The following is a 20,769-nucleotide window of genomic DNA, read 5'->3' as shown; positions in this document are numbered from 1 at the left end:
AGGACACAGAACAAGCTTCGACAAATTCAAGAAAATTGAATTTATATTAAGCATCTTCTCAGGTCACAATGACTCAAGAAAAAAAAAAAAGACATTCAAACTCATGGAGAATGAATAACATGCTGTTAAATAATGAATGGGTTAACAATGACATCAAGGAAGAAATCAAGAAGTTTCTGGAACTAATGATAATGAATACACAACAGCCCAAAACCTATGGGACACAGCAAAAGCAGTCCTGAGAGAGAAGTTCATAGCAGTATAGGCTTACCTGAAAAGGGTAGAAGAATCTCTAATAAAAAGTCTAACCCTACAGCTACAAGAACTAGAACAACAAACAAAGTCCTCAGCAAGTAGAAGGAAGGAAATCATCAAGATCAGAGCAGAATTAAATGACATAGAGACTAAACAAACAATTCAAAAGATCAACAAAAGTAGGAGCTAGTTCTTTGAAAAGATAAACAAAATCAACAAGCCTTTAGCCAAGCTCATCAAGAAAAAAAGAGGCGCGCTCAAGCCGAGGCCGATTCCGCGCCCGCCATGGCCGACAAAATGGACATGTCTCTGGACGACATCATTAAGCTGAACCGGAGCCAGCGCGGCGGCCGCGGCGGAGGCCGGGGTCGTGGCCGGGCCGGCTCCCAGGGAGGCCGCGGTGGAGCGCAGGCAGCTGCATGAGTGAGCCGGGGCGGCGGGCCTCTCCGGAACCGGGCGGCCCTAGCCCGCGGCGCGGCGGGCGGCGGTGGCAGGAACCGGCCGGCGCCCTACAGCAGGCCGAAGCAACTTCCCGACAAGTGGCAGCATGACCTTTTCGACAGCGGCTTCGGGGGCGGCGCCGGCGTGGAGACCGGTGGGAAGCTGCTGGTGTCCAATCTGGATTTTGGGGTGTCCGATGCTGATATCCAGGAACTCTTTGCCGAATTTGGAACCCTGAAGAAGGCAGCTGTGCACTACGACCGCTCGGGCCGCAGTCTGGGAACGGCTGACGTGCACTTTGAACGGAAAGCAGACGCCTTGAAAGCTATGAAACAGTACAACGGTGTCCCCTTGGACGGCCGCCCCATGAACATCCAGCTCGTCACGTCACAGATTGACACGCAGCGCAGACCAGCACAGAGCATAAACAGAGGCGGGATGATTCGAAACCGCGGTTCCGGAGGTTTTGGGGGCGGCGGCGGCACTCGAAGAGGCGCCCGCGGAGGCAGCCGGGGCAGAGGCAGGGGCACCGGCCGGAGTTCGAAACAGCAGATCTCTGCGGAGGAGCTAGACGCCCAGCTGGACGCCTACAACGCGCGGATGGACACCAGCTAAAGCAGCGGCGCGTGTGCGTGGAGCTGGGCCCAGGCGCCTCGTCCCTGTTCCCGCGGGAGGGGTGGGTGGGCCGTGCAGCCAACGATGCGTTTGGTTCTTCTGTTCTAAAATAGGATTTAAAACTCATGTAAAGGTTTTTCTGTTTTTTTCCTTTTTTTTTTTTTTTTTTTTTTTTTTAAATTCTGAAGCAGACCTGTTTTGTACTGAGTTATTTTTGGGATAAATTTGACCGGTTGATGTGGAGGAGGTGACGTTTTCACCTTTGCCATAATAAACTGGACTGTGTGTAAAAAAAAAAGAAAAAAAGAGAGAGGACCCAAATAAACAAAAGCAGAAATGAAAGAGGAGAAACCATGACTGATATCACAGAAATACAAAGGATTGTAAGAAATTACTACAAACAATTGTACAGCAAAAAATTTGACAACCTAGATGAAATGGACAAATTTCTAGAAATGTATAATCTTTCAAAACTGAATCAAGAAGAAGAAGAAAGCCTGAATAGACCAATAACAACTAGTGCAATTGAATCAGTAATCAAAAAACTCCTGGCACACAAAAGAACTGGACCAGATGGCTTCACAAGTGAATTTTACAAGACTTTTAGGGAAGAACTAATGCCTTCCCTTCTCAAACTATTCCAAAAAACCCAAGAAGAAGGAAAACTCCCAAACTCTTCCTATGAAGCCAGTATTACCCTAATTCCAAAACCAGGTCAAGACACAACAAAGAAAGAAAACTACAGGCCTATATTTCTGATGAACATAGATGCTAAAATCCTCAACAAAATATTGTCAAACAGGATCCAGCAATACATTAAAAAAAACTATACACCACGATCAAATGTGATTCATCCCAAGGATGCACAGATGGGTTAATATTTGCAAATTAATAAATGTAATACACCACATAAACAAAATGAAAGACAGAAATCACATGATCATATCAATAGATGTTGAAAAAGCATTTGATAAAGTACAACACCCATTTATGAGGAAAACACTCAGCAAATTGGGAATAGAGGGAGCATATTTCAACATAATAAAGGCTATACATGAGAAACCTGAAGCCAACATCATACTCAATGGACAAAAACTGAAAGCATTCCCCCTGAGATCAGGAACAAGACAAGGCTGTCCACTCTCTCTTCTCCTATTCAACATAGAGTTGGAAGTTCTAGCCACAGCAATCAGACAAGAAAAAGAAATAAAAGGCATCCAAATTGGAAAAGAGGAAGTAAAACTGTCATTATGTATTTGCAGATGACATGATAGTGTACATAGAAAACCCTATAGACTCCACTAATAAACTACTCAACATAAGTGAATTTGGCAAAATAGCAGGGTACAAAGTCAATATGCAGAAATCGAAGGCATTTCTGTACACCAACAATAAAATGTCAGAGATAGAAACTGAAAAAATAAAATAAAATTTTATTTACTATAGCAACAAGAAAAATAAAGTACCTAGGAATAAACTGAACCAAAGAGATAAAATATCTGTACTCAGAAAACTACATAACACTGAAGAAATAAATTAAGGAAGATACAAATAAATGGAAGCAAATACCAAGTTCATGGATGGAAAGAATCAACATCATTAAAATGTCTATACTACCCAAAGCAATTTAGATTCAATGCAATCCTTATTAACATATCAGTAACATTATTCACAAATCTAGAACAAATACTTCAAAAATTTGTATGGAACCAAAATCAACCCCAAATAGCCACAGCAATCTTGAGGAAGAAGAATGCAGTAGGAGGAATCACAATACCTGACATCAAACTAAACTACAAAGCCAATGTGATCAAGACAGTCTGATACTGGCATAAGAACATACATATAGATCAATGGAACAGAATAGAGAGCCCAGAAATAAACCCAGGTCTATATGGTCAACTAATATTCGACAAAGGAAGAAGGAACATAAAATGGAGGGAGAAGAGCCTCTTCAACAAATGGTACTGGGAAAACTGGACAGGGGTGTGCAAAAAAATGAAACTAGACCACCAACTTACACCACACACCAGAATAAACTCAAGATGGATCAAAGACTTAAATGTAAGATGTGGCACCATAAAAGTCCTAGAGGAAAACATAGGCAGGAAAATTTCAGATATTCCATGTAGTGATATTTCACTGATATTTGTCCTAAGGCAAGGCAAATAAAGGAAAGAATAAACAAATGGGACTACATCAAACTAAAGAGTTTCTGCTCAGCAAAAGAAAACATCAGCAAGATGAAAAGGGAACCAACTATATGGGAAAACATATTTGCCAATGGTACCTCAGACAAGGGATTGATCTCCAAAATATATAAAGAACTTACACATCTCAACACCAAGAGGACAGACAGCTCAATTAAAAAATGGGCAAAGGACCTGAACAAACAGTTCTCTAAGGAGGACATACAGAAGGTCCATAGACACATGAAAAAATGCTCAACATCACTAGCCATCAGAGAGATGCAAATAAAAACCACAGTGAAATATCACCTCACACCTGTCAGAATGGCCATCATCAACAAATCAACAAACAGCAAGTGCTGGCGAGGATGTGGAGAAACGGGAACCCTAGTGCACTGCTGGTGGGAATGCAGACTGGTGCAGCCACTATGGAAAACAGTATGGAATTTCCTCAAAAAACTAAAAATGAAACTGCCTTTCGAACCAGTGATTCCACTGCTAGGATTATACCCTAAGAATCCTGAAACCCCAATTCAAAAGAACTTATGCACCCCTATGTTCATAGAAACGCTGTTTACAATAGCCAAGTGCTGGAAACAGCCTAAGTGCCCAACTGTAGATGAATGGATTAAAGAACTGTGGTACATTTACACAATGGAATACTATGCAGCAGAAAGAAAGAAGGAACTCAGGCCATTTGCTATAACATGGGTAGAACTAGTAAGAATTATGCTTAGCCAAGTAAGCCAGGCAACAAAATAAAAATACCATATGATATTACCTAATATAGGAGACTAATGAACAACTCAAACAAATGAACAAAACAAGGAACAGAAAAACAGTTATTGGGGGTGGAGAGAGAAAGGGGGTAAATAGGGGAAGGATCTAGTAAAGGAACTAGTATAAATAACCCATGGACATGCACAATGGGGTGGGGAAAGACTGTGGGAGGAGGGGTAGGCTGGTTGGGAGGGAGAAATGGGGAAAAAAATGAGACAACTGTAATAGAAAAACAATATAAATAAATAAAATAAATAAAAGAATGCAAAATATATTATTCATCATTTATATTGATTACATGTTAAAATTATAATAGCTTACATAAAGTTCAATAGAATGTTATTAAAATTAATGCCACTTGTTTCCTTTAACTTTTTTAATTCAGCTCCTATAAAAATTAAAAATGTGTATGTGGCTAGCATGCGTGGCTTTTGTGGGGGGTTGGGTATTTCTTTTGGATGGTGCTCGTTTAGAGCACATGAAGAAGTGTCTGTGGAGCCAGGATATAGCAACTAAAGGAGAAGTCATTTCTCCTTTTAATTAGTTTTGTAATGGCGACAGATTTGATGTCAGACATTTAAAAGAGACAAGACTATTCTCTTCAGTCATGTGAAACTCCCACTGTGGTTCCTAAGAGTTCTGCCTGAGTGAAACAAATGAGATTAGACCCATGATGTTTACTTTGTACTAAAACATTTTTTCTTTTCCAAAATTTTCTTAGTATACTGTTGGCTACCAGGCTGTAGAAGAGAGAATAGAGAAAGGATGAAAGAACGATAAAAGGAACAATTGGAAAGTGTTGTTTTGAAACATGTAACTAGTGCTGTCAGCTGCTAGTTCTTTCCATTTTGTACATTTACATTTCCTGACTGTAGTTTAAGAACATTTCACTGCGTGGTCCTATCAATCATCCCTAACCTAGAATTGCACTGTACATTAGTAACAGTTAATTGGCATATTTAAAGTAAATAGCTACTTAGTTTTGTTGTGAAGGTTTTGCATACAAATCTATAACACCACACACTTTGTTTGTCTCAATAACAAATATCCCTGCCTGCAGCATTGCCACTTCTGTCAGTAGATGAATAGAGATACAATTGCATTGAAATAAGCTGCTCACTAGAAGACAGCCCAAATGACATGCCGTGTGTAAGCCGGCACTCTCTGCCCATCAAACAATGCCATGCAGAGGGGAGAATACAAAGGCATGAAAAGGAGAGGCAATGTGAAGTTTTAGAAGGATGGTCAAGAAAGAAAAAAAGGAAAAATTAAAATGGACATTGTAACTTTGCCTATATATTTTGTACATATTAATGAGCTAAAAGAGAGAATATTTAACAGACCCTATGTCTTGGTCTCTGCCATATGTTCAATGGCAGGTCCACACCCAGCAAGCAACATATGTCCCAAAGCTCAGGAAGTGATGCCATTCTACTCACCAGCCCCTCCGACTCCAGTAGCAAGTAGAATTATGCCTCTCTCTTGGGCAACAGGGCTAAAATGGGAACAGGTTAGGTATTTGATAAAAGAGCATAAAATTGCATGAACTTCTTTCCACTGTAAATCCAATACATCTATGATATGTACTTTAAAAACAAAGAATGCACATGATATTTTTGGTGAACTCTGATGTCTCATACTCCTAGAGAGACAACTCTTTATGTGAGTCTCAACATTTCCTTTGCTACCTGCACCAAGGAGTCAAAAGAGATGCCATAGTAGTTACGTGTATGGGTGTGGATGTGTGTATATATTTTGAATTAGATGAAGTGTCACCCTTTCCTGTAGCCATAACTCTGCAATAGAATTTCCACAGAAGCTACAATATAAATGGTTGCCCATATGGATCATTGTAACAGTTAATAAAAATCTCGTAAACTGATAAAAAGTTTAAAATAAATTTAACAATATCACTAATAATAGCACAATTAGAAATTAGAAATCATAGTGGTTTCTACTGGCAACTGTTTCAACCCTGTTAAGGGGTTAAAGAAGAAAAAAGGAAAAGTTTTTATGAAGGTAACCTGGAGAGAGCTAACCACTACTAATTTCTAATATTATCTCTTTGACAAAATTCAAACCTGAGATACCAAGACAATTTTTTTTTTAACTTGGCACATCACTTGGATAGATCAGTAAGCAGTTATGCTACTTTTTTTGTGAGCTAACCTAGTTATAGCATTTTTCAGTCCTTGAAATAAACCAACACATCGTGCAAAGGTGGGAGTGGCTTAACCATGCGTCCTTCATCCACCTCCAGGTATTACATCTGCTCATTTTCTGTTATATAAACAAAATACCCACACGAATTTCTGAAATTTTGACCATATTGAGCAATGTGACTATGTTGCAGAGATACAAAAATAGAAATCTCAGTGAGATACTCACCTTCCAGCTGGGCCTGGGTGATCCATTTATCTTATGGACTAAAATGCAGGGCTAACAATACTCTCTCATCCACAAGCTCAAAGAGTCATAATAATCTCCTTCTTTCTGGGTTCCATTGCTTAAGCCAGATTACTTTCTGACTGTTCCTTCATATACTTTGCAACACGATCACATCACATTTTTCTTCAAAACTCTGGCAGATTGTTTGGGCTAGAGATAGATGGAGACAAGAGGCACCATCTGGTACAAGATCTTTATTCCTTGTTAACACTATAGGAGTTCTGGTATTTTACATGGTTCAGGCAGTAGCAACAGTTTTTTTAAATGTGTAGATCAAGAGGATGTAAGATGGTCAAATGGCCCTTGGCCCAGTCTGATCATATCACTGGTTTCACTGGTGTAGAGTTGGGGGGATTTTGTTTTTTGTTTTTGTTTTTTTTTTTCTAATTCAGACAACCAGTGCCATATGGTTTCATGATTCACAAAGATGGTCCTTGACTATAGATTTGACGATCTCAACACAACTTCCAAGCTTGCCAGAGCTGTGTTACAGCAGAGAGAGCAAATAGCTCATGATATTTCTCCTCTGATGAGTAAGCTCCAAATCACAGGTTTAAACTTTATCTTTTATCTGGGATGGAAAGAAAAAGAAGCATGTCCTCCCAGTATCCATGCTTTTTCTTCATCAGAGGTCAGTGTTTATTCCTGTATCATTGGCCCATGGCTTCAGGGACCAAAAGCTCAAATAATGCCCAGGTTAATTCTGTTGACTTAGACTGATTATATACTTTTGCTCTTTTTCTTCTCTTTCTATTCATTGGAACTCCAAGTCCATCCTGATATTTAGCTACTGTTCTAAAAATCTAGTGACTATTTAATAGATTTTTTTTTTCACCTTTCACACACAATTACAGTCAGTATTTTCTAATGGAATTAGCTGAGAGCTGGGAGCCAGGAGATTTGCCTCATGATGCTGAGAAGCTAACTCACAGCTACTTTGTGAGGATAAGTGAAAAAATGAACTGGAACCGTGCTTTGGAAACAAACTAAATTAAAGGGGGGGGGGGGTGGAGGGGGCTTATACAAGTTAAAGTAGATTGCAATTCAAGAATAAAGTAAACAGAAGTCCTCTCCTCACCTATCGGCCCCTGACTTCAGAGGGCTAATTGAAGTCACTACTGTTGAAATGTGTTCTAAAAATTTGAAGTGTCTTTCTAACGATCACATTAATGCCATCTTCCTTTCTGTGAACTGCTCTGCCACTGTCCTGTACAGGAATAGTCCTCTCTCCTCTCCTCTTGGCCAGTTCTTTTGACTCTTTTCTTAATCTTAAATCCTCACTTCTCTTTCATGCTTTCCCCTATACTTTCTTACTTCAAGCTTCCCCTTTTCACATAGTTCTCAGGGCCCATGAATAATGACATTTTTATACTGAGTCCTTTCACCATTTATCTCTGCCACCCACCAGCCCCTCACAGAAAGCCTCCTTTTTTGATATCATGCAATAATGTACATATCAGTGAAAATCACTTGAAATGAAAAGGGAAATAAAGAAATAACAGAACATGCTTAAGAAAAAGAGGGTGCTATGTTCAAGAAAGTAGATGTCAATATGACAACAGATGGTGGAAATAAACTCAGTATTAACACAGTTAACCCACTGCATTTGCCACATGGTTGCAATTGTAAACCATACACGCTACTCAAGCATAACAAGCTTGGCAGGTGGTTATCCATTGACACTTTCATCGAGAGCTATGCCACAAAGAATTTTTTAATATATGTCCGAGAGGCAGAGTATCTCACAATGTATAGGTCATTCTTCTTAAAAGCTAATGATCTGTCGGAAGTCTTATTTTTATGTTACTAGCAAACAATCTTCTTCAAAGTTCAAAGGAGAGATACCTGTATACTCCTCACACCTCTCAGTTTCAATTTTGTAATTGGACTCTGCTTCTTTATGGCCCACACACCCCCAAAGAAAAACTGAATGAATATCACTCTGCTCTTGACAGACTAGGAGAAACCAATCTCCCTGGGGAAGCTCATTTCTTCTCAATTCTGTATCTTGCAGGTGAAACAGGATGGGGAATCCAGGGAAAGACCGGCATCAGTGTGTTTTAACTTGTAATAATTTCCAAAATCCTGGCTTAGAAGATAAATCTGATGCTAGTGAAAATATAGGATGCAAGTTGCTAACAGTCAACAGATCATTTCAAAATCAACAATGGTTCTGCCGTGAATATAAAATAAAAGCCACACATCAATTGTCATTTAGATCTTTCCACCATTTGATAGCCACCTATCTTTCCACATTTAAACTGCTATTATCACTTACTAACCATCAGTTTCCTTTAGAAAAATCTATTCACTGTTACTTAAAAACATTATGCGAATTCTAGGTTCTCTTTCTGAGACATCCGCCTCCTTATCTCTCAGCTTATCTAAGCAACATCTGCCTTTTAGATCCATCCTAAAATCTCAGGTGGTATGTTTCCTCCCAGCTGCTCCAGACCATGATACCTTTTCCCTCTGATCACTTAGAGAGCTGAGCTCCCACACTACCTGTTCAGTTCATATGGTGGGCTATCTTTGGTTGTTCATTAGTATTTTTTACCTAAGTTCCTTTCGTCCACACCAAATTCTACTGTACCAGGTGCTATGATTGAGTCCCAGCATTGAAGTTCCTGGGAGGCAATCACTCATTTCTATGTGCAACCTTTACAGAACTTAGAAAAGGCACTCATATTTGTCTATGGATCATTTTATTGAATTCCTGCATTTAAAATATAAGCGCATAATCAATGTTAAGTGTTCAATGCCAGATTTCTCTAAAATAGAGACTTTTGCCAAACTGAAGCTGGCTTTATAAAAGCATATTGCTAGGCATTAATGTAAGCCTGAGATAACACCCTAAAACCTAACTTAGAAAAATACAGATTGAAAGGTTAAGAAATAGAGATAAATTTTAAAAATTCCTTTTAAAATCTATAGCAATGTGCTATGGTTTTTAAAACATTTTTTCAATATAGCTAATAGTCTGACCATCAACAGAGTATTACACAAGAGTTTTTTTTAATGAGAGATCTGTAGGATTGTAAGATTTTTTTAAATAAAGAGAGATCTGTAGGACCAACCCCATCAGGAATTAACAGCAAAAATAAAATATGCAAAGTAGTTGTGCTGAAAAAATACTGAGATAAACCTGGTCTATATACTCTCAGTTAGGCTCTAAAATAAGCATTCTTCTGAATAACTTAGGACAATGGAGCATTCTAAAAGGAAGCTGGAAAAGTAAATTAGGGAAATTGACAGTGTCTAGAAAAATAAATGCAGTGACAAAGACAAATTTTATACCAGCTGCAATATGATTGATTATATCTATACAGGACTCCAGTGCAAACCTTTTATGCCAAAGTAACCACACCATTCAGCCAAATAATTATAAATTCAGAAAACAACCAAGTATATTGACTTCACTTAATTAATTGCTGGTCAATTAACTGACTGAAGGTTTATGCATTAAAAAGCAGTGCTCATAAGAAAGGCCTTAGAATTCAAAGAGTTTACAGCATTTTCTAAACTTAAAGTAACATACAAAATAGTGTGTCACAGACCACCAGCTATTCCCTAAAGATGTGTGTTTCCCTCCATAGTGCAAAGTTTTTGCTGAAAAATGGTGACCCAATCAGGGACTCCATTTCCCAACCAACCTTCATTAGGGTAAGGCCATATAACCAGTCCTTGTTAAAAAAGAAAAAAGAAAAAGAATTGGTATGGGCTATCTGGGGAATGAAATGGTTAAAAACCATTTGCACCTTCTCCACAATTTCTCTTTCCCTCTCTGCTCAGGCTCTTTCTCGAATGTTTTCACCATTGCTGTATTCTGTTACTTATAGTTGGGGAATATTTTCTCATAAGCTAAGTATATTAGGCTCTTATAGCAAAATATCATAGACCAGTGTCTTCAACAATAGACAGTTATTTATCATAGTTCCGGAGGTTGGCAAGTCCAAGATGAAGGTTCCTGCAGATTTGGCTCTTGTTAAGAGCCCTCTTCCCAACTTGCAGATGCCACCATTTTGCTGTACCCTCAGATGGCAGAGAAGAGTTAACTGCTGTCTCTTCTTATTACTAGAACACTAATCCAATCATGGAAGCTCCATCATCATGAACACCTCTAAACCTAATAATCTTCCAAAGGCCCCACCTTCTAATACCATCACATCAGGCTTTGGGGCTTCAACACATATATTTGAGGGAACATAAAAATTCAGGCCATAGAGTAAGATTATTTTACCAAAACTTGATGTTTATATTAATTAATTTCTATTTGCCTATTTAAAGCTTAAAGGGAGGCTTAGAAAAGAGCCCACTTATCTGGTAAAAAACCAAGAACAATACCTATGCATCATAATGCAATATATAATAATAAATTATAATAAAATTATAATGATCATGATAATAACAATAAAAAGTGAATGATTGCTTGTTTTTAAAAAAGAGATTCTTAAAATGATTTGTTAAAATAAATACCATGTTCTAAAGATTTGCCTTTTTAGTCTTTCAAAAGGGAAAAACAATTGTTATTTCAATTAAAACTGAACTAGGCAGCTTAAGAATTCTCTTTATAATTATCGGAAAAGGAAGACTGTTTAGCCCTGTTGCAATTTATCCCCCTGAGAGGCATTCATTGCTAAACCTATAGGCATTGCACTAGCCTTATGTTGAGGTTACTGCTTCAAACCACAGTCCATCCAAGGAAGCCCCTGCCAAGCACTTACTGTTACTCAGTGCCAAGAACTGCATTGTATTCCTAACTATCTAATTCATAATGAACTTAGATGAGCTCTTATCTGTACTGCAGTCCTGTGGAGCCAAAACATTACCCAGAAGCTGGACTGGGAACAACTATAAAGTTAGTGTCTTGTGAGTGCAAAGGAGTGAGGCAAACCTGATGTGTCCACAAGATCTTGGAAATGAAACACACTTTGCCTAATTGTTCTACAATTTCTTTAATTGTTAACTAATAGAAGCATTTACAAGGGGAAACAGAAAGTAGCTTTAGCAAAAATCCAATTTTTTAAAATATAAATGAACTGCTTTTCCTCAGTTTGAACTGATTGTCTCCTTTATCCCCAACCTGTACTGTTATTTGGGGCTTCCAAATTTTAATAGTGCTTCTGACCATTTTTAATTGCACCGTAATGGGCGTTAAGCACAGGAGTGTATGCAAACAGACTCAACTTTTCTAGTCTTTGACTGCTTCTTGCCTCTGGCCTCTGTCAGAGAGGTTTGCTAACTGCATCTCAGGGGAGCAATCACACGGCTTGACTCAGCCTGTGGCTCTGACTATTGGGACTTCCCGAAGTCACAACCACTTTGGCGTCTAGAACTAGGGCACGGCGTGTCTATTCCTCATAAAATTCAGAGATTGTGAGGGAAGTGTGAAATGTGATAGCTGATTAGGGATGCACCTTAAATGGTATCAAGGGAGTCAGTTAGCAATGCAAAATATGAGATAATATAAACATAACATTCACTGCCAGTTGATCACTTATGTGAGCACCACAAAAAACAAAATACAACAGAAAAACATACTGGGGATCAGCAACAAATACAAGATTTCCTCAAAGATAATTTTGCATAAGAGTTCAATTTCATGGGGAAAAAATGCATAATAAAATGACACGGAATGATATGCCAGAAAAATTTGATGTGTCTATTTGTCTTTCTGGAACTTGTTTGGCATTAATCATTTCTAATGGGTATATCTAGTCCTTTTTATATATACACATTTCCTTTCTTGCATATTATTGATTGAGAGAATTTGAAGTTAGAAGACAATTATTTGGGCTGTATTTAACTTCTTTATGTGACTACAATAGAAGATTCTGTTCTCACACTTAAGAAGCCAGAGCAATTTTAATTAATTTTAATTCGGGGACTTCTTTTTAATTATTAGTTGTTAACACAACATCATGCTTAGCAGAGAATCCCTTTCTTCCTCAGTATTCTGGTGTTGCTACTCTTCTGTCAGCCTAGGCTTTCAGAAATAAGAGGAAAAATCTTCATAAAAGCCTTGGCCTAATTAACAAGAATGAACTAGATTTTATGATGAACAATTTATAGGCAGTTAATAGAGCTCATACACGGTAGCCAGGAGCTAGATAATTTATCATAAAAGGAATCTCAGTTACACCCCTAATCCCCATTCTTCTAATATTGCAATGTACTGCATTTACAATTGTCACTTTTATAAGTTTACATTTACTGACAAATGATGGTGCATTTTATAGAGTCATAGTGAAGTTTATAAATGCAGTAAATACTTGTGTCCCTGCCCATGTGCTTCAAATTCTTTGCCAAACAATTTACTCTTCTTACATTGTTATCTCTAAATAAAAATAATTTTTCAAAGTTCTCCTAAGGATTCCTCATGCTAGCACAAGCAATAAAAAAGTAATAGTAAATTGTTTATTAACTATCCTAAGTATTTGTTGGGAAAAAAATGATTTACCCCTAAAAGAACACTGCAGCTGTTGTAATGAGTTAAAAATAAGAAATACTTTTTTTTAAATAATGAATAAGGTAAAATTACAAATATCCAAATGTAATTTTTAAAGATTTTTATTTATTTATTTGTTTTTAGAGAAAAGTGGGGGAGGGAGAAAGAGAGGGGAAGAAACATCACTGTGTGGTTGCCTCTTGCACACCCCCAACTGGGGACCTGGCTCCAACCCAGGCATGTGCCCTGATTGGGAATCGAACTGGCAGCCCTTTGGTTCACAGGCTGGCATTCAATTCACTGAGCCACATCAGCCAAGGCCAAATGTAATTTTTTAAAGGGCAGAATTTGAAGTAGGTGAGAACCAGGAGATCATATCATCTCTTACCACTTGGTGTCTTACTGCTGCTCTTGTATTAAAGTTAAAACAAAATACAGCACACATTGTATGGGCAGAATTTAGTGACTGTATATATATACTGCCATCATGTCAGCTACATCTTGTTGATCCACTGAACTCTAGAGGGGTTCTTGAAGTCCTCAACTTAGATAACACTTTCTGCAGGAAGGCTTCTCTGACCAATGATATCCCTTCTATATGCATTGTTACCATTCTAATCTTCCTCTACTACAAAAACAATACTACACAGCAAAAAGAAGGAAATCCTACCTTTTGTGACAGCAAGGGTGGAACTGGAGAGTATTATGCTAAGTGAAATAAGCCAGGCAGTGAAAGACAAAAACCATGTGATCTCACTTATAAGAGGAACCTAAAGAACAAAACAAACGAATGAGCAAAATAGAACCAGAGGCAGGGAAATAAGAAACAGACTGACAGTGACCAGAGGGAAGTGGGGACGGGGATTAAGAGGGAAAGAAGGGGAAAGGTCTAGTCAAGGAACTAGTATAAATGACCCATGAACATGGACAACAGGGTGGGGATTCACTGTGGGATCTAGGAGTAGGATGGGGGGTGGGCAGGGAGAGCAATGGGGGAAGGATGGTACAACAGTAAAAGAACAACATTTAAAAAAGGCAAAACAAAAGAAAAATTGGGTTTTAATTGCCTGATCAGCATTCACAACCCTCACTGACCCTAGAATTCAGGATAGTAGCAACCACCATATTCTGACTACACAGTTAAACAGATGCCTGGGACATAATGTATTTGTGAGTAAATGATGTTCTTGGTTTCTAAAACTTATTAACATAAGTGAACACAAAACATCTTAATTGTATGATTCAGCAATAAATTTATCACTAAAAAAATGGGTAGTGAATCAGTCTGTGTTTTACAAAGTAGAACATTCAAAAGTCATGTCTTTTGGTACTCTTATGATCAGCATTTCTACTTTTAAACATTATGTTCTTTTTAGATCTCCCACATTTTAAAAGGGACATATTTCAATTAAAAAGTAATAGAGAAAATAATAAAAATAAGAAATGACTAGAATAGAAAACCAGACAAGTTCAGAGAAATATGATTGGTTGACCTGAAACAGATGTGCTAAATATTACATTAATCTTGATCCCTGGGGACACAAAGAAAGTGCTGCCAATGTATTCCTTGTATGGACAGAGCCACGAGCCATTGTAAAGTTGTTTAGGTCCCATAAGTAATAGCTTCCTGACCTAACAGGCTATGAGAGATGAGATTACATGTCTATGGGTCCACTCAACAGTCCATTTTTCAAGTGACTAGGGATTTAGTTCTGTCTGACAGACAAACAGTTTTTGTATATCTGATCAAATTACAGCATGTGGTCAATTTCAGTTTAGCATCAGCTATACCCAAACATGAAATATACCTCACTTTCATCCAGGCTCTCTTATCTGCTATCTAGAGGTGATGATGATAAGTTCTATTATTTTTTATAGCAAGATAGTTTTCTAATAAAAAAGGGAAATGCTCCCTATCTGATCCACTCATTCCCACAGAAAGGCTGAGGCTCAAAGAGCTGTCCCAGAAGGTTGGTTCATGGCTGCCGAGTCACCCGCAGAAAGACAGCAGACCGTGCACATTCCACATGGAAAGCAAGAGAATGCAGCTAAGAACCTGCTAGTTCCCTGACACCTTTTCCAATTTATTCCCTGTCATCGAAGTGCAGAGACCCACTGCAGAACATGCCCCTAGCAATGTCTACTGTGGCGGCTAGCCCAGCAGGGCCTTGCCAGCCCATGACACCTGAGCAATGGAACCAGCAGCTCTTCTGCCTGCATCAAAATAAAGCTGAAAAATGCTATCTTTTATGATGGCTACTGCCCAACTAAAAATAACAGGGGCGATTAGTTCAGACCAAGGTTCACCTTGGAGATGTTTCTTAATTGTACCTATCCCAAGAAAGTGTCTTTTTTCCAAATGAAATTGGTCATTGACATATGGATGTGTTCCTAATAGCAAAATAAAAAATATTCCCTGCCTGAAGCATTATAATAAAGTTGTCTTTTTCCATGTCATTGTCTCAGAACATTTAATCGATTGACATGACATTTGGGTCAGGTCAAAAGGAGCTACCTCTATCAATTTATAATTGCAATAGTCATTAACTTATTGATGACATACTCTTATTGCTTTAACTTATTTTTAACAGTTTTAGTTTTAGTTTTTAAAATATTTTCAAACTGCAAAATATCTTGGGAGTCAAGGATAGAAGTCTGGACACATTTTGTCTGCAAAAAACTTGGCCTCCCATTTGGGAGGGGCTCCCATTCCCTAACTAATTTCAAGAACCTAAGATCACCCTCCTTTTAAACTATCTCCTAGTTTTTGTAATAAATAAAATTTTGAAAGTTTATTTCACTCTCCTAATTCAGAACTGGGTACATAGTAGAAGCCCCAAATTTATTAGCTCCTTTGTTTTTCCAGTTCTGGAAAGGATTATCAGTAATTTCCAAATCCATGAGAACATCAATCAATAATTTTCTTCTACCTGCAGTATTGTCTCTTCATTAGTTATATAATGAAAGCCTTGTCTACCTATTAAAGAAGGTATGTGCGTGTGTTTGAAGGAGGAGTAGGGAAGGGAAAAGTAAAATGAAAAAAAATGCAGCTACCTCAGTCCACCTACACATAAAACCAAATTTGCCCCTTTTTCTTTCCTCTCTTCCACCCTCCTGGAAAATATCAGCATCCCCTTCTTTATCTTCCAGGAGTTTACAACAAGATTCTGATGACCGTATCTCAATTCTGGCAGCAGCAGAGAGCTAAGTCCTTTACTGACAAGACAAGGCTTGTCCCAGGCAGACAATAGGAAGTAGATAACTTAAAAATGCTTAATTCCAAACATGGGAAAGAATTAGCTAACCTGCTTTGGTAATGATTTACCTCAGTAACAAATATCATGAGAAAAGGCATTCCTTAGCACCTTGGTGTGTATAGGACAATAGGTTGGGTTCATTTTTAAAAAACATTTTGCATAATTTGTGATTTATAGTCTACATTTTTTATATTGTATCTTCATGTGATTTTAGGTCTTAAAAAATGATTGTGTTTCAAATATTTGAGAACATACCAGACAAGCACCCTCCACCCTATTACCAAAAATATTACAAATGCTAGCTAACTTGGGGAATCTCTGTCCCATATTTCTTCTCCACCAAGCTTTTATAAATATCTGCATATATGCATTTGCATGCATATTTTCTTGCTGAACTTAAGCATACTCACAGCACCATAGTCACTCTGTTATTTGTGCAGGGAGAAAGTCAGAGCAAGGACTAAATTGCACATACAGTTCAGGGCATCTTTGAATGGCACACCTTCACTACGGAATGTGGGCCACTCATCTAGACATCCTAGTATTTTGACATAAGCCCTGTCAGATAGAAGATTCTATGCTACCAGATACACCTCTTTGAAAATGTCATCCAGGGTAAAAATTGATTTTCTGCCTCAAATTCAACTGCTGCTCTAAGAAACTCCTATCCTATTAAAAGTGTCCCTGTTCCATCTCCATTGAGACATAAGCCACATGATGGAATTGACATATTTGTAAGAATGCAAAATCCTCCCAGATTCACTCATTCACTTAACAACTGTATACAAATCACTGTTCTGGATGCTGGGGATATAGCAGTAAACAAGATAACAAAGGTCCCTGCTCTCATGAAACTACTTCCTATGATTTCAGAGTATCATTATAAAACAATAATATAAAATGGTAACTTGCTAGAGAAAGACTATTTGGGATTGAACAGTCAAAGAAACCTACCCCAAAGCTGTCATATTGAGCAAATCATACATAATTGCAGATATTAAATAACCTGGTAGATAGGACACAGGATTTGGAGACAGAAGCCTCTTGTTTCTAATTTCTTAAATGTATTTAGGCAAGTTCCAGAAAGATTCATTCTTTTTAGCATACATTTAGCAGCTTATTGGGAACATTTCTCATTCTTCCCAAAAGGGCTGATCAATGACTCTCAATCCTGGGTGCACAATAACTTAGAACCTTAACTCTGCTGGATACTTTAAATGCTGAAATAAATTATGTGAGATGAACTAGTGGGAATGACTTAGAAGTATAATCCAAAGGCAGCTAAGAAAAGGGGCCGGGGTGAGAGTCTTTCAGGATTGATGGATCCATCTCTGGATGCTCCACTGCCTTGTGGAACACCACCAGATATAAATGGAAAATCATAAAGCAACAAAACATTTTCATAGCAGATTTATCCTGGGTGATTTATCCCAGTCTTGGGACTGGAAAAAAAAAGTGTGCTAATATCATCAAGCAAGGTTCGGATTGGAGGTGATGTATATGCTTGTGGTGTTACCACATTTGTTACCACATTTTTTCAAGTTATGCAACAGAAATCACATTCTCTTGAGGTAAAAGCACTACCCTATTTTCTTCAAATGGTTTTAACTTTCACACTTCCACCCACACATAAAGTCAGCAGTCCAAACCAGGTGGAAGTTAGTGTTTTAGATTAGAATGACTGATGGGCAAAAGTCTTTGCTTGTATTGCCTGTAACTGTTGTTTTTTACCTTTAGCCTATTAGTGCTTTGCCTGATTTCTGACCTCAAAGTGCATTTAAATTGTTCTAAGTCTTATCCTGAGCTACATAAATTCCATACCACAACCATGTAGAGTGGCTCAAAAACAGTTTTTTGATGCCATTAACAATAACCAAGTGTGAATTCAAAGATAAGTCAAAAGCATTTTAATAAACAAACATATTGACAATCTAGCACCTTTTCTCATGGTGCTTTCTATCACCACCACCAAATGCTCATTTCTTCTTTCTGTTCACCCCAATTTTACCCAATTTTCAAAGCTCAACTCTACGCTCATTCCCTTTTTCCCTCTACCAACCCTTTAGAAGGCATAATAAATGCATGATTGATTTCTCTTCCCTCTATTTTTGTGTTTGATTTAACTGAAATGTAAGTCTCTAGAAGATAAAAAGATACCTTATAATGCTGTTCCTCAATAGCTCCTCTGTAATTAGACGAGGACCAGGCACATAATGGAGACTTGGAAGGTAGGCAATAAGTAGAACTGGTTTTGGAGAAGTCTTCTTGCCTAGAGTTACAGAATCAGAGTTTGACTTGAATCATGTATTTAGAAAAAAGCAATAGATTAGACCAAGCAAGCATGTTCTTGGCTAGAAACCAGTTGCTTTGGAGGCAGGAGGAAAGGACTCAGTATCTGAAGGCAGAACTAAATGTGAAAATTAGTTTTGTCGCTCTTCTATAAAATAAGCTTGCAGAATTGCAATAGAAATAGATATAATGTATGTAAAGCAGCTATACAGTGACCAGTATACAGTAGGTGCTTGGTAAATAATAGCTATTATTATAATGCCCCAATATTGTTTGAAGAAAGGACTTTTAATATATTTTTATCTGCGAATCCAGAATGAGATGAAATATAAACAGTTTTAGGCAAAATAAAAATCTATGAGAAAAAGTAAATGTGTCACACTAAACACTTGGATCCACGTGAAATTTCAGTTTATATAGAAAGAGGGCTTCTCTTTCGCTTTTCTCTTTTTATGCCAGAAATGCATATTTTTTTCTTTCCTTTTGGTTGATCTTATAGCATGTTAAAGCTTTCATGTTCTAGAAACCACAACAATGTACAAAAGAAAGAGCCCAGGATTTGAAAGCAGCACATATGTTTAAAAGCCTGATTGGAAGAAATTGAGCAAATATCTTAATCTTTGCACCTTGTTTTGATCAGGTGTAAAATGAGCATAATTACTCCACGAGGCTCTTGAGAAAAATAAGAGAGTATAAAACTTACTGATACCTTGAAGTTGTGATCAGCCAAACAATTCAGCAGTTAAGTAAAAATATCAATTGATACTAAATTGGTACTTATTATTTACTATAAGCAAAGAACCATAAAAGTTACAAAAGAAATCAGGACCAGAGAACCCAATCCAGGAAAGTTGGTTGCCAATGAGATTGCAATTCACTTCAAAGGGGCACAAAACTACACTAACATAGTGCCAGCTGTGAAAACATGGAGCGCTCTGGGTTTCGTGATGACACACTGAGCTAGATCAGTATTAACTTCCCAGGAGTATCACGCAGAGGCCGCCTCAACCAAGCTCTAACACACTTCTGGAAGCCTCGATTCCCAGGTCTTGTTTGGTAATTGTTTCAGCCAAGTTGAAATATATGCTATTCCCAAACATGTGCTAAACTTGCCCTCTTCTGTTTGCTTATGCTCCCTCTCTTCACACCTAACCACGGTGCTACCCAGACTCTTTCCTCTTCTTAAAATTCCTTCCATTCTCTATCACATGTTCTGAACTTTGTTTTTCCAATGAAGCTTCCTCAAGTCTTCATACTAACTGTTCACATTTCACGTTTGAACCCTTCATTTCATTTTGTTAGTGCCTGTCTGTGGCAGTTTGTACAGCCTACTAACATGTTAGCTTTTCCTTCTTGGATTATGAGACAGAAACCTTAACCTTCTTTACCTTGTATCATCCCCAACAACTTGCTCATATAAGTATTTGCTAACTTCTTAAAAACTGAATTCACAAGTAGATCCTGGTTTAGATGCTTATAAATCAGACAGTCTCAATATGGATTTAGACAAAATAACTCTCATCCTACCTCATTCATTTATTCCTTTAGTTACCAGTGCCAATGCCGTGTGAGCCTGTGGGATACATGCAAGTAAACAGCTACTGCAGAACCAGGTTACAGGGCTTGGATAAAAGAAGTGCACGGTTTGTGTAGGAGAGGTAAGGCTAACTACTCGTTCCTTAACTTAGCAGCTTCAGAACTCATCAAACCCTGTACTCATCGCACTTTGATGAGAAAAAATGTTTCCACACTCGGTGCTTGCTTGGGACTCGTCGAACTTGCTAGAATCTGTTTGAATCACAACACCACCCAGCAAGAGAAAATGCTTCATTGTTTGGCACTCATCAATTTTGTCATGTCATGTGTTCCTGAACAAATTAACGATGAGTCTGAGGTACCACTATATTTTTAAGGACTAAGAGAATTTTCTCAGTAGGTGATTCATGAATCAGAAAGTTGGCTTCGACATCAGCTCTCTCTCCAAAGAGGGTAGGAGCAGAATGATTCACATCCAATCAGAGAAGAGATAAGGAGAAAAGATTTGGAG

At 38.0% G+C, this 20,769-nt stretch overlaps 1 protein-coding gene across 1 annotated transcript; it reads left to right on the top strand.

Moving 5' to 3' along the window:
- Positions 1–513: 513 nt before the first annotated feature.
- LOC150008677 (THO complex subunit 4-like) lies at positions 514–1,486 on the top strand. Its single transcript, XM_090278994.1, is given in 1 exon segment — positions 514–1,486. A coding segment is annotated over 1 exon segment (771 nt). The 5' UTR covers positions 514–540; the 3' UTR covers positions 1,312–1,486.
- The last annotated feature ends 19,283 nt before the right edge of the window (positions 1,487–20,769 follow it).

This window comes from Furipterus horrens, unplaced genomic scaffold (genome assembly GCF_987537825.1).
Source record: "Furipterus horrens unplaced genomic scaffold, mFurHor1.1.pri manual_scaffold_5, whole genome shotgun sequence".
Lineage (NCBI taxonomy): Eukaryota > Metazoa > Chordata > Mammalia > Chiroptera > Furipteridae > Furipterus > Furipterus horrens.
This window is presented reverse-complemented; position numbering and strand designations above follow the sequence as displayed.